Consider the following 13,095-nt stretch of genomic DNA (forward strand, 5'->3'; position numbering starts at 1 on the left):
TCCCCAGGAGAAGTTATCTAGTCTATAGAGAGGATACTGTAGGACCCAGCCTGGTCCCCAGGAGAAATTGTCTAGTCTATAGAGAGGATACTGCAGGACCCAGCCTGGTTCCCAGGAGAAGTTGTCTGGTCTATAGAGAGGATACTGTTGGACCCAGCCTGGTCCCCAGGAGAAGTTATCTAGTCTATAGAGAGGATACTGTAGGACCCAGCCTGGTCCCCAGGAGAAGTTATCTAGAGAGGATACTGTAGGACCCAGCCTGGTCCCCAGGCGACATTATCTAGTCTATAGAGCGGATACTGTAGGACCCAGCCTGGTCCCCAGGAGAAGTTATCTAGTCTATAGAGAGGATACGGTAGGACCCAGCCTGGTCCCCAAGAGAAGTTGTCTAGTCTATAGAGAGGATACTGTAGGACCCAGCATGGTCCCCAGGAGAAGTTGTCTGGTCTATAGAGAGGATACTGTAGGACCCAGCCTGGTCCCCAGGAGAAGTTATCTAGAGAGGATACTGTAGGACCCAGCCTGGTCCCCAGGAGAAGTTATCTAGTCTATAGAGAGGATACTGTAGGACCCAGTCTGGTCCCCAGGAGAAGTTATCTAGAGAGGATACTGTAGGACCCAGCCTGGTCCCCAGGAGAAGTTATGTAGTCTATAGAGAGGATACTGTAGGACCCAGCCTAGTCCCCAGGAGAAGTTGTCTGGTCTCAGCTCAGCATGTCTCCACGGTTTCCTCAGCCTGTCGACTGGCATGCCGGCATCCAGCAGGATCAGTTATGACTCACAGAGTTTTATAAATGTCTTTCTAACGAGCTCTTCTCAATCAGCTCCAGGCCGTCTCGCTGGAATAAAACCATTAAGCTACGCTTATCATATAATTAAAGCCATTAGGTTAAGCTAACAGTGTCTGAAACACACTCATTCTGACGAATAAAACCATTAGCATTATGCTAAGCTAACAGTGTCAGAAACACACTCATTCTGATGAATAAAACCATTAGCATTATGCTAAGCTAACAGTGTCAAAGAGCCATTCGTTCTGTCTCCCTGTTTGCGGATGTGACATTTATCATTCAGCAAGATGGGTTTTCAGTGAGGGACATGTTCTGATGAGAGAGGTTCAGTTTAACCTCTGAAGTCGTGTGAATTTGTAGTGTGGTGTAATGATGTTTTGGGTGTAGCCATTATGCTAAGCTAACAGTGTCAGAAACACACTCATTCTGATGAATAAAACCATTAGCATTATGCTAAGCTTACAGTGTCAGAAACACACTCATTCTGATTAATAAAACCATTAGCATTATGCTAAGCTAACAGTGTCAGAAACACACTCATTCTGATGAATAAAACCATTAGCATTATGCTAAGCTAACAGTGTCAGAAACACACTCATTCTGATGAATAAAACCGTTAGCATTATGCTAAGCTAACAGTGTCTGAAACACACTCATTCTGATGAATAAAACCATTAGCATTATGCTAAGCTAACTGTGTCAGAACAGAGAGAGCTCCTATTCTGTATCAGTATTTTAGTATTTTTATTAGCATCCCTCATTAGTTTCTGCTAAAGCAGCAAATACTCTTCCTGGGGTCCAAAACAAAATCCTTAAATGTGACATAATACGGAACATTACTACATAAGTACATCACAAGCACAGAACTACATACATGTTAAATAAGTCTACACACTTTCATACAATAATACCTTAATATAATAATCACGTGATTCATAGACGCTACTGAATGAAAGTGCAACACACGGAAACCTAAATGAAAATGCAATAACAAGGAAGTGCATTGTAAATAGGCTGACACTATTCGCTAAATAGCAACCTTGTTTCGCTAAATTCCCCTGATGTGAATATAGCCACCTTGTTTCGCTAAATTCCCCTGACGTGAATAAAGCCACCTTGTTTCTCTAAATTCCCCTGAAGTGAATAAAGCCACCTTGTTTCTCTAAATTCCTCTGATGTGAATATAGCCACCTTGTTTCTCTAAATTCCCCTGAAGTGAATAAAGCCACCTTGTTTCTCTAAATTCCTCTGATTTGAATAAAGCCACCTTGTTTCTCTAAATTCCCCTGAAGTGAATAAAGCCACCTTGTTTCTCTAAATTCCCCTGAAGTGAATAAAGCCACCTTGTTTCTCTAAATTCCCCTGAAGTGAATAAAGCCACCTTGTTTCTCTAAATTCCCCTCAAGTGAATAAAGCCACCTTGTTTCTCTAAATTCCCCTCAAGTGAATAAAGCCACCTTGTTTCTCTAAATTCCCCTGAAGTGAATAAAGCCACCTTGTTTCTCTAAATGCCTCTGATGTGAATATAGCCACCTTGTTTCTCTAAATTCCCCTGATGGGAATAAAGCCACCTTGTTTCTCTAAATTCCCCTGATGGGAATAAAGCCACCTTGTTTCTCTAAATTCCCCTGAAGTGAATAAAGCCACCTTGTTTCTCTAAATTCCTCTGATGTGAATATAGCCACCTTGTTTCTCTAAATTCCCCTGAAGTGAATAAAGCCACATTGTTTCTCTAAATTCCTCTGATTTGAATAAAGCCACCTTGTTTCTCTAAATTCCCCTGAAGTGAATAAAGCCACCTTGTTTCTCTAAATTCCCCTGAAGTGAATAAAGCCACCTTGTTTCTCTAAATTCCCCTGAAGTGAATAAAGCCACCTTGTTTCTCTAAATTCCCCTGAAGTGAATAAAGCCACCTTGTTTCTCTAAATTCCCCTCAAGTGAATAAAGCCACCTTGTTTCTCTAAATGCCTCTGATGTGAATATAGCCACCTTGTTTCTCTAAATTCCCCTGATGGGAATAAAGCCACCTTGTTTCTCTAAATTCCCCTGATGTGAATATAGCCACCTTGTTTCTACAGTTAGTACCCGTAATGGGTATCCTGGGGTAAAGTATATACTTCCTACAGTAACCACCTCCTATTGGGTTTCCTGGGGTAACATGTCATCTCTTAAACGTGTAGGCCTTTTGTTACAGTTACCAACCCACTCGCTATGGGTTTCATTAGGTAAAATTCAACATTCATGAACATGAAATAACCAGGCCTTGAATCTTGAGCCTTGTTACAGTCTACCACCCATAAAGGGTTATCTGAGGTATAGCGTACCGGGTTACAGTCTACCACCCATAAAGGGTTATCTGAGGTATAGCGTAACGGGTTAAAGTCTACCACTCATAATGGGTTATCTGAGGTATAGCGTACCGGGTTACAGTCTACCACCCATAAAGTGTTATCTGAGGTATAGCGTACCGGGTTACAGTCTACCACCCATAAAGGGTTATCTGAGGTATAGCGTAACGGGTTACAGTCTACCACCCATAAATGGTTATCTGAGGTATAGCGTAATGGGTTACAGTCTACCACCCATAAAGGGTTATCTGAGATATAGCGTAACGGGTTACAGTCTACCACCCATAAAGGGTTATCTGAGGTATAGCGTACCGGGTTACAGTCTACCACCCATAAAGGGTTGTCTGAGGTATCGCGTAATGGGTTAAAGTCTACCACCCATAATGGGTTATCTGAGGTATAGCGTACCGGGTTACAGTCTACCACCCATAAAGGGTTATCTGAGGTATAGCGTAACAGGTTACAGTCTACCACCCATAAAGGGTTATCTGAGGTATAGCGTACCGGGTTACAGTCTACCACCCATAAAGGGTTGTCTGAGGTATCGCGTAATGGGTTAAAGTCTACCACCCATAATGGGTTATCTGAGGTATAGCGTACCGGGTTACAGTCTACCACCCATAAAGGGTTATCTGAGGTATAGCGTAACAGGTTACAGTCTACCACCCATAAAGGGTTATCTGAGGTATAGCGTACCGGGTTACAGTCTACCACCCATAAAGGGTTATCTGAGGTATAGCGTAATGGGTTACAGTCTACCACCCATAAAGGGTTATCTGAGATATAGAGTAACGGGTTACAGTCTACCACCCATAAAGGGTTATCTGAGGTATAGCGTACCGGGTTACAGTCTACCACCCATAAAGGGTTATCTGAGGCATAGCGTAACGGGTTACAGTCTACCACCAATAAAGGGTTATCTGAGGTATAGCGTACCGGGTTACAGTCTACCACCCATAAAGGGTTATCTGAGGTATAGCGTAACGGGTTACAGTCTGCCACCCATAAAGGGTTATCTGAGGTATAGCGTAACGGGTTACAGTCTACCACCCATAAAGGGTTATTTGAGATATAGCGTACCGGGTTACAGTCTTCCACCCATAAAGGGTTATCTGAGGTATAGCGTAATGGGTAAAGGGTTATCTGAGGTATAGCGTACCGGGTTACAGTCTACCACCCATAAAGGGTTATCTGAGGTATAGCGTAATGGGTTACAGTCTACCACCCATAAAGGGTTATCTGAGGTATAGCGTAACAGGTTACATTGTACCACCCATAAAGGGTTATCTGAGGTATAGCGTACCGGGTTACAGTCTACCACCCATAAAGGGTTACCTGAGGTATAGCATAATGGGTTACAGCCTACCACCCATAAAGGGTTATCTGAGGTATAGCGTACCGGGTTACAGTCTACCACCCATAAAGGGTTATCAAAGGTATAGCGTACCGGGTTACAGTCTACCACCCATAAAGGGTTATCTGAGGTATAGCGTAACGGGTTACAGTCTACCACCCATAAAGGGTTATCTGAGGTATAGCGTACCGGGTTACAGTCTACCACCCATAAAGGGTTATCTGAGGTATAGCATAACGGGTTACAGTCTACCACCCATAAAGGGTTATCTGAGGTATAGCGTAACGGTTTACAGTCTACCACCCATAAAGGGTTATCTGAGGTATAGCGTAACGGGTTACAGTCTACCACCCATAAAGGGTTATCTGAGGTATAGCGTAACAGGTTACAGTCTACCACCCATAAAGGGTTATCTGAGGTATAGCGTACCGGGTTACAGTCTACCACCCATAAAGGGTTATCTGAGGTATAGCGTAATGGGTTACAGTCTACCACCCATAAAGGGTTATCTGAGATATAGAGTAACGGGTTACAGTCTACCACCCATAAAGGGTTATCTGAGGTATAGCGTACCGGGTTACAGTCTACCACCCATAAAGGGTTATCTGAGGCATAGCGTAACGGGTTACAGTCTACCACCAATAAAGGGTTATCTGAGGTATAGCGTACCGGGTTACAGTCTACCACCCATAAAGGGTTATCTGAGGTATAGCGTAACGGGTTACAGTCTACCACCCATAAAGGGTTATCTGAGGTATAGCGTACCGGGTTACAGTCTACCACCCATAAAGGGTTATCTGAGGCATAGCCTAACGGGTTACAGTCTACCACCAATAAAGGGTTATCTGAGGTATAGCGTACCGGGTTACAGTCTACCACCCATAAAGGGTTATCTGAGGTATAGCGTAACGGGTTACAGTCTGCCACCCATAAAGGGTTATCTGAGGTATAGCGTAACGGGTTACAGTCTACCACCCATAAAGGGTTATTTGAGATATAGCGTACCGGGTTACAGTCTTCCACCCATAAAGGGTTATCTGAGGTATAGCGTAATGGGTAAAGGGTTATCTGAGGTATAGCGTACCGGGTTACAGTCTACCACCCATAAAGGGTTATCTGAGGTATAGCGTAATGGGTTACAGTCTACCACCCATAAAGGGTTATCTGAGGTATAGCGTAACAGGTTACATTGTACCACCCATAAAGGGTTATCTGAGGTATAGCGTACCGGGTTACAGTCTACCACCCATAAAGGGTTACCTGAGGTATAGCATAATGGGTTACAGCCTACCACCCATAAAGGGTTATCTGAGGTATAGCGTACCGGGTTACAGTCTACCACCCATAAAGGGTTATCAAAGGTATAGCGTACCGGGTTACAGTCTACCACCCATAAAGGGTTATCTGAGGTATAGCGTAACGGGTTACAGTCTACCACCCATAAAGGGTTATCTGAGGTATAGCGTACCGGGTTACAGTCTACCACCCATAAAGGGTTATCTGAGGTATAGCATAACGGGTTACAGTCTACCACCCATAAAGGGTTATCTGAGGTATAGCGTAACGGTTTACAGTCTACCACCCATAAAGGGTTATCTGAGGTATAGCGTAACGGGTTACAGTCTACCACCCATAAAGGGTTATCTGAGGTATAGCGTAACAGGTTATTGTCTACCACCCATAAAGGGTTATCTGAGGTATAGCGTACCGGGTTACAGTCTACCACCCATAAAGGGTTATCTGAGATATAGAGTAACGGGATACAGTCTACCACCCATAAAGGGTTATCTGAGGTATAGCGTACCCGGTTACAGTCTACCACCCATAAAGGGTTATCTGAGGCATAGCGTAACGGGTTACAGTCTACCACCAATAAAGGGTTATCTGAGGTATAGCGTACCGGGTTACAGTCTACCACCCATAAAGGGTTATCTGAGGTATAGCGTAACGGGTTACAGTCTGCCACCCATAAAGGGTTATCTGAGGTATAGCGTAACGGGTTACAGTCTACCACCCATAAAGGGTTATTTGAGATATAGCGTACCGGGTTACAGTCTTCCACCCATAAAGGGTTATCTGAGGTATAGCGTAATGGGTAAAGGGTTATCTGAGGTATAGCGTACCGGGTTACAGTCTACCACCCATAAAGGGTTATCTGAGGTATAGCGTAATGGGTTACAGTCTACCACCCATAAAGGGTTATCTGAGGTATAGCGTAACAGGTTACATTGTACCACCCATAAAGGGTTATCTGAGGTATAGCGTACCGGGTTACAGTCTACCACCCATAAAGGGTTACCTGAGGTATAGCATAATGGGTTACAGCCTACCACCCATAAAGGGTTATCTGAGGTATAGCGTACCGGGTTACAGTCTACCACCCATAAAGGGTTATCAAAGGTATAGCGTACCGGGTTACAGTCTACCACCCATAAAGGGTTATCTGAGGTATAGCGTAACGGGTTACAGTCTACCACCCATAAAGGGTTATCTGAGGTATAGCGTACCGGGTTACAGTCTACCACCCATAAAGGGTTATCTGAGGTATAGCATAACGGGTTACAGTCTACCACCCATAAAGGGTTATCTGAGGTATAGCGTAACGGTTTACAGTCTACCACCCATAAAGGGTTATCTGAGGTATAGCGTAACGGGTTACAGTCTACCACCCATAAAGGGTTATCTGAGGTATAGCGTAACGGGTTAAAGTCTACCACCCATAAAGGGTTATCTAAGGTATTGTGCTTGGCTTTGGACCTGCTCATTAAATGAACAAGGTCCCTGTGAATCAGATGGTGTGTTAGACCTCCCGTTATGTCTCAATGCTAAGCTAACAGTGTCAGAAAACCTCCCGTTATGTCTCAATGCTAAGCTAACAGTGTCAGAAAACCTCCCGTTCTGTCTCAATGCTAAGCTAACAGTGTCAGAAACCTCCCGTTCTGTCTCAATGCTAAGCTAACATTGTCAGAAACCTCCCGTTCTGTCTCAATGCTAAGCTAACAGTGTCAGAAACCTCCCGTTCTGTCTCAATGCTAAGCTAACATTGTCAGAAACCTCCCGTTCTGTCTCAATGCTAAGCTAACATTGTCAGAAACCTCCCGTTCTGTCTGTGTCTGCAGAACGTGACAACAATGTGTCTGTTTCAGGCCATCATGCACCACGAGGGTCACATGGACGATGGGCTGACCCTGTCCCGCTCGCAGCACGAGGAGTCCCGCACCGCACGGGTCATACGCAGTACTGTCTTCCTGTTCAACCGATTCATCAGGTGGGGATACACACTACATGCACAGCTCAATGGGGACACACCTTCCAGAAGGTTGTTGAGAGAAGATAAACCCAGATTTCAATGACAGATTATCACTAGCACACACATACAGTTGCCTACATACACACTGCTACCTTGACTACTTCTTTACACTGAATGATGTATTGCTTGTACCTGTGGAAACCTTAACATTCCACTTAAGTTAGATCAATTGAACCGTTGGATCAATATGTGAAATGAGACACTTTATATCTGACTTAACAACGTCTTCTTCTCTCTGTGTGTTCCAGGGGTCTGGACACCCTCCATAACGTCTCTCTCTCTCTCTGTGTTCCAGGGGTCTGGACACCCTCCTTAACATCTCTCTCTCTCTCTCTGTGTTCCAGGGGTCTGGACACCCTCAGTAACTTCTCTCTCTCTGTGTGTTCCAGGGGTCTGGACACCCTCAGTAACTTCTCTCTCTCTCTGTGTGTGTTCCAGGGGTCTGGACACCCTCAGTAACTTCTCTCTCTCTGTGTGTTCCAGGGGTCTGGACACCCTCAGTAACGTCTCTCTCTCTCTCTGTGGGTTCCAGGGGTCTGGACACCCTCAGTAACTTCTCTCTCTCTGTGTGTTCCAGGGGTCTGGACACCCTCCATAACGTCTCTCTCTCTCTCTGTGTGTTCCAGGGGTCTGGACACCCTCAGTAACGTCTCTCTGTGTGTGTTCCAGGGGTCTGGACACCCTCAGTAACTTCTCTCTCTCTGTGTGTTCCAGGGGTCTGGACACCCTCCGTAACATCTCTCTCTGTGTGTTCCAGGGGTCTGGACACCCTCAGTAAAAAAGGAAAGACCTCGACACTCGACCTGCCGATCGAGTCGGTCAGTTTGAGTCTGCAGGATCTGATTGGCTACTTCCAGCCTCCTGACGAGCATCTGGAGCACGAGGACAAACAGAACCGCCTCCGAGCCCTGAAGAACCGACAGAACCTCTTCCAGGAAGAGGTAGAGAACAAAGAGCATGCTGGGGGTTATATTCCACATCAGCAGGGACAAGGGGAAGTTTCTACACAAAACATTTACTTACTTAGGCCTCATCGTGCCAAGTGGTGCGTAAAGCCTTGATAAAGTCCCTCCATTTCTTCCTGTCCTGGGCTATTTTAGTGTTTCACTCAAGAGAGCAGTCATAACACTGCAGGTCACACCCCCTTGTTTCTCCATCTCTCCTGTTAAATGAAGAGAGAGCAGTCATAACACTGCAGGTCACGCCCCCTGTTTCTCCGTCTCTCCTGTTAAATGAAGAGAGAGCAGTCATAACACTGCAGGTCACGCCCCCTGTTTCTCCGTCTCTCCTGTTAAATGAAGAGAGAGCAGTCGTAACACTGCAGGTCACACCCTCCTGTTTCTCCGTCTCTCCTGTTAAATGAAGAGAGAGCAGTCATAACACTGCAGGTCACGCCCCCTGTTTCTCCGTCTCTCCTGTTAAATGAAGAGAGAGCAGTCATAACACTGCAAATCACACCCCCTTCTTTCTCCGTCTCTCCTGTTAAATGAAGAGAGAGCAGTCATAACACTGCAGGTCACACCCTCCTGTTTCTCCGTCTCTCCTGTTAAATGAAGAGAGAGCAGTCATAACACTGCAGGTCACACCCCCTGTTTCTACGTCTCTCCTGTTAAATGAAGAGAGAGCAATCATAACACTGCAAATCACACCCCCTTCTTTCTCCGTCTCTCCTGTTAAATGAAGAGAGAGCAGTCATAACACTGCAGGTCACACCCCTGTTTCTCCATCTCTCCTGTTAAATGAAGAGAGAGCAGTCATAACACTGCAGGTCACACCCCCTGTTTCTCCGTCTCTCCTGTTAAATGAAGAGAGAGCAGTCATAACACTGCAGGTCACGCCCCCTGTTTCTCCGTCTCTCCTGTTAAATGAAGTGTTAGACAGCATCTGTACTGATGTGCTGTGTAGGGCACCAGCTGGTGTAAAACACTAAGCTGTGTTACTGCAGTACTGGAGAACCAGATGGTGTCCCCCCCAGGCATCAGCTGGCGTTAACTTAATATACTAGTTCTCCCACGGTTAGTTGTGTTGTGAGGATCGACTGCCCTGACCCTCGACGTCGCCGCTCTGTAATTCCATATTTAAAGTCAGCGGTGCAGTATCGTTCAGGTCTCATCAGTGTCATGGTTCAGGGACCAGACTTCTCTGCTTTTGCCTTGTTCATGGCTTTTACAGTGCCTCGAAACATTCGCCAAGCTACTACAGTTACTACAGGGCCACATGTAAATATCAACGTGTTACTACAGGGCCATGTAAATATCAACGTGTTACTACAGGGCCATGTAAGTATCAACGTGTTACTACAGGGCCATGTAAATATCAACGTGTTACTACAGGGCCATGTAAATATCAACGTGTTACTACAGGGCCATGTAAATATCAACGTGTTACTACAGGGCCATGTAAATATCAACGTGTTACTACAGGGCCATGTAAATATCAACGTGTTACTACAGGCCATGTAAATATCAACGTGTTACTACAGGGCCATGTAAATATCAACATGTTACTACAGGGCCATGTAAATATCAACGTGTTACTACAGGGCCATGTAAATATCAACGTGTTACTACAGGGCCATGTAAATATCAACGTGTTACTACAGGGCCATGTAAATATCAACGTGTTACTACAGAAACATGTAAATATCAACGTGTTTCTAAAGGCCATGTAAATATCAACGTGTTACTACAGGCCATGTAAATATCAACGCGTTACTACAGGGCCATGTAAATATCAACGTGTTACTACAGGGACACATGTAAATATCAACGTGTTACTACAGGGCCATGTAAATATCAACATGTTACTACAGGCCATGTAAATATCAATGTGTTACTACAGGGTCATGTAAATATCAACGTGTTACTACAGGGTCATGTAAATATCAACGTGTTACTACAGGGCCATGTAAATATCAACGTGTTACTACAGGGCCATGTAAATATCAACGTATTACTACAGGGCCATGTAAATATCAACGTGTTACTACAGGGCCATGTAAATATCAACGTGTTACTACAGGGCCATGTAAATATCAACGTGTTACTACAGGGCCATGTAAATATCAACGTGTTACTACAGGGCCATGTAAATATCAACGTATTACTACAGCACCATGTAAATATCAACGTGTTACTACAGGCCATGTAAATATCAACGTGTTACTACATGGACACATGTAAATATCAACGTGTTACTACAGGGACACATGTAAATATCAACGTGTTACTACAGGGCCATGTAAATATCAACGTGTTACTACAGGGCCATGTAAATATCAACGTGTTACTACAGGCCATGTATATATAAACATGTTACTACAGGGCCATGTAAATATCAACGTGTTACTACAGGGCCATGTAAATATCAACGTGTTACTACAGGGCCATGTAAATATCAACGTGTTACTACAGGGCCATGTAAATATCAATGTGTTACTACAGGGCCAAGTAAATATCAACGTGTTACTACAGGGCCATGTAAATATCAACGTGTTACTACAGGGCCATGTAAATATCAATGTGTTACGAGAGGGCCATGTAAATATCAACGTGTTACTACAGGGCCATGTAAATATCAACATGTTACTACAGGCCATGTAAATATCAATGTGTTACTACAGGCCATGTAAATATCAACGTGTTACTACAGGGCCATGTAAATATCAACGTGTTACTACAGGCCATGTAAATATCAACGCGTTACTACAGGGCCATGTAAATATCAACGTGTTACTACAGGGACACATGTAAATATCAACGTGTTACTACAGGGCCATGTAAATATCAACATGTTACTACAGGCCATGTAAATATCAATGTGTTACTACAGGGCCATGTAAATATCAACGTGTTACTACAGAAACATGTAAATATCAACGTGTTTCTAAAGGCCATGTAAATATCAACGTGTTACTACAGGCCATGTAAATATCAACGCGTTACTACAGGGCCATGTAAATATCAACGTGTTACTACAGGGACACATGTAAATATCAACGTGTTACTACAGGGCCATGTAAATATCAACATGTTACTACAGGCCATGTAAATATCAATGTGTTACTACAGGGTCATGTAAATATCAACGTGTTACTACAGGGTCATGTAAATATCAACGTGTTACTACAGGGCCATGTAAATATCAACGTGTTACTACAGGGCCATGTAAATATCAACGTATTACTACAGGGCCATGTAAATATCAACGTGTTACTACAGGGCCATGTAAATATCAACGTGTTACTACAGGGCCATGTAAATATCAACGTGTTACTACAGGGCCATGTAAATATCAACGTGTTACTACAGGGCCATGTAAATATCAACGTATTACTACAGGGCCATGTAAATATCAACGTGTTACTACAGGGCCATGTAAATTTCAAAGTGTTACTACAGGCCATGTAAATATCAACGTGTTACTACATGGACACATGTAAATATCAACGTGTTACTACAGGGACACATGTAAATATCAACGTGTTACTACAGGGCCATGTAAATATCAACGTGTTACTACAGGGCCATGTAAATATCAACGTGTTACTACAGGCCATGTATATATAAACATGTTACTACAGGGCCATGTAAATATCAACGTGTTACTACAGGGCCATGTAAATATCAACGTGTTACTACAGGGCCATGTAAATATCAACGTGTTACTACAGGGCCATGTAAATATCAACGTGTTACTACAGGGCCAAGTAAATATCAACGTGTTACTACAGGGCCATGTAAATATCAACGTGTTACTACAGGGCCATGTAAATATCAATGTGTTACGAGAGGGCCATGTAAATATCAACGTGTTACTACAGGGCCATGTAAATATCAACATGTTACTACAGGCCATGTAAATATCAATGTGTTACTACAGGCCATGTAAATATCAACGTGTTACTACAGGGCCATGTAAATATCAACGTGTTACTACAGGCCATGTAAATATCAACGCGTTACTACAGGGCCATGTAAATATCAACGCGTTACTACAGGGACACATGTAAATATCAACGTGTTACTACAGGGCCATGTAAATATCAACATGTTACTACAGGCCATGTAAATATCAATGTGTTACTACAGGGTCATGTAAATATCAACGTGTTACTACAGGGTCATGTAAATATCAACGTGTTACTACAGGGCCAAGTAAATATCAACGTGTTACTACAGGGCCATGTAAATATCAACGTGTTACTACAGGGCCATGTAAATATCAATGTGTTACGAGAGGGCCATGTAAATATCAACGTGTTACTACAGGGCCATGTAAATATCAACATGT

At 43.7% G+C, this 13,095-nt stretch overlaps 1 protein-coding gene across 1 annotated transcript in view; it reads left to right on the plus strand.

Annotated features, from left to right (window-relative positions):
* LOC106613696 (ryanodine receptor 2) overlaps positions 1-13,095 on the plus strand; it is a 1,296,826-nt gene that overhangs the window by 366,966 nt on the left and 916,765 nt on the right. Inside the window, 2 exon segments of the mRNA XM_082973418.1 lie at positions 7,640-7,761; positions 8,561-8,744. Of these exon segments, the coding sequence (XP_082829544.1) occupies positions 7,640-7,761; positions 8,561-8,744 (306 nt within the window).

The sequence above is a fragment of the Salmo salar genome, chromosome 01 (assembly GCF_965601325.2).
Source record: "Salmo salar chromosome 01, fSalSal1, whole genome shotgun sequence".
Lineage (NCBI taxonomy): Eukaryota > Metazoa > Chordata > Actinopteri > Salmoniformes > Salmonidae > Salmo > Salmo salar.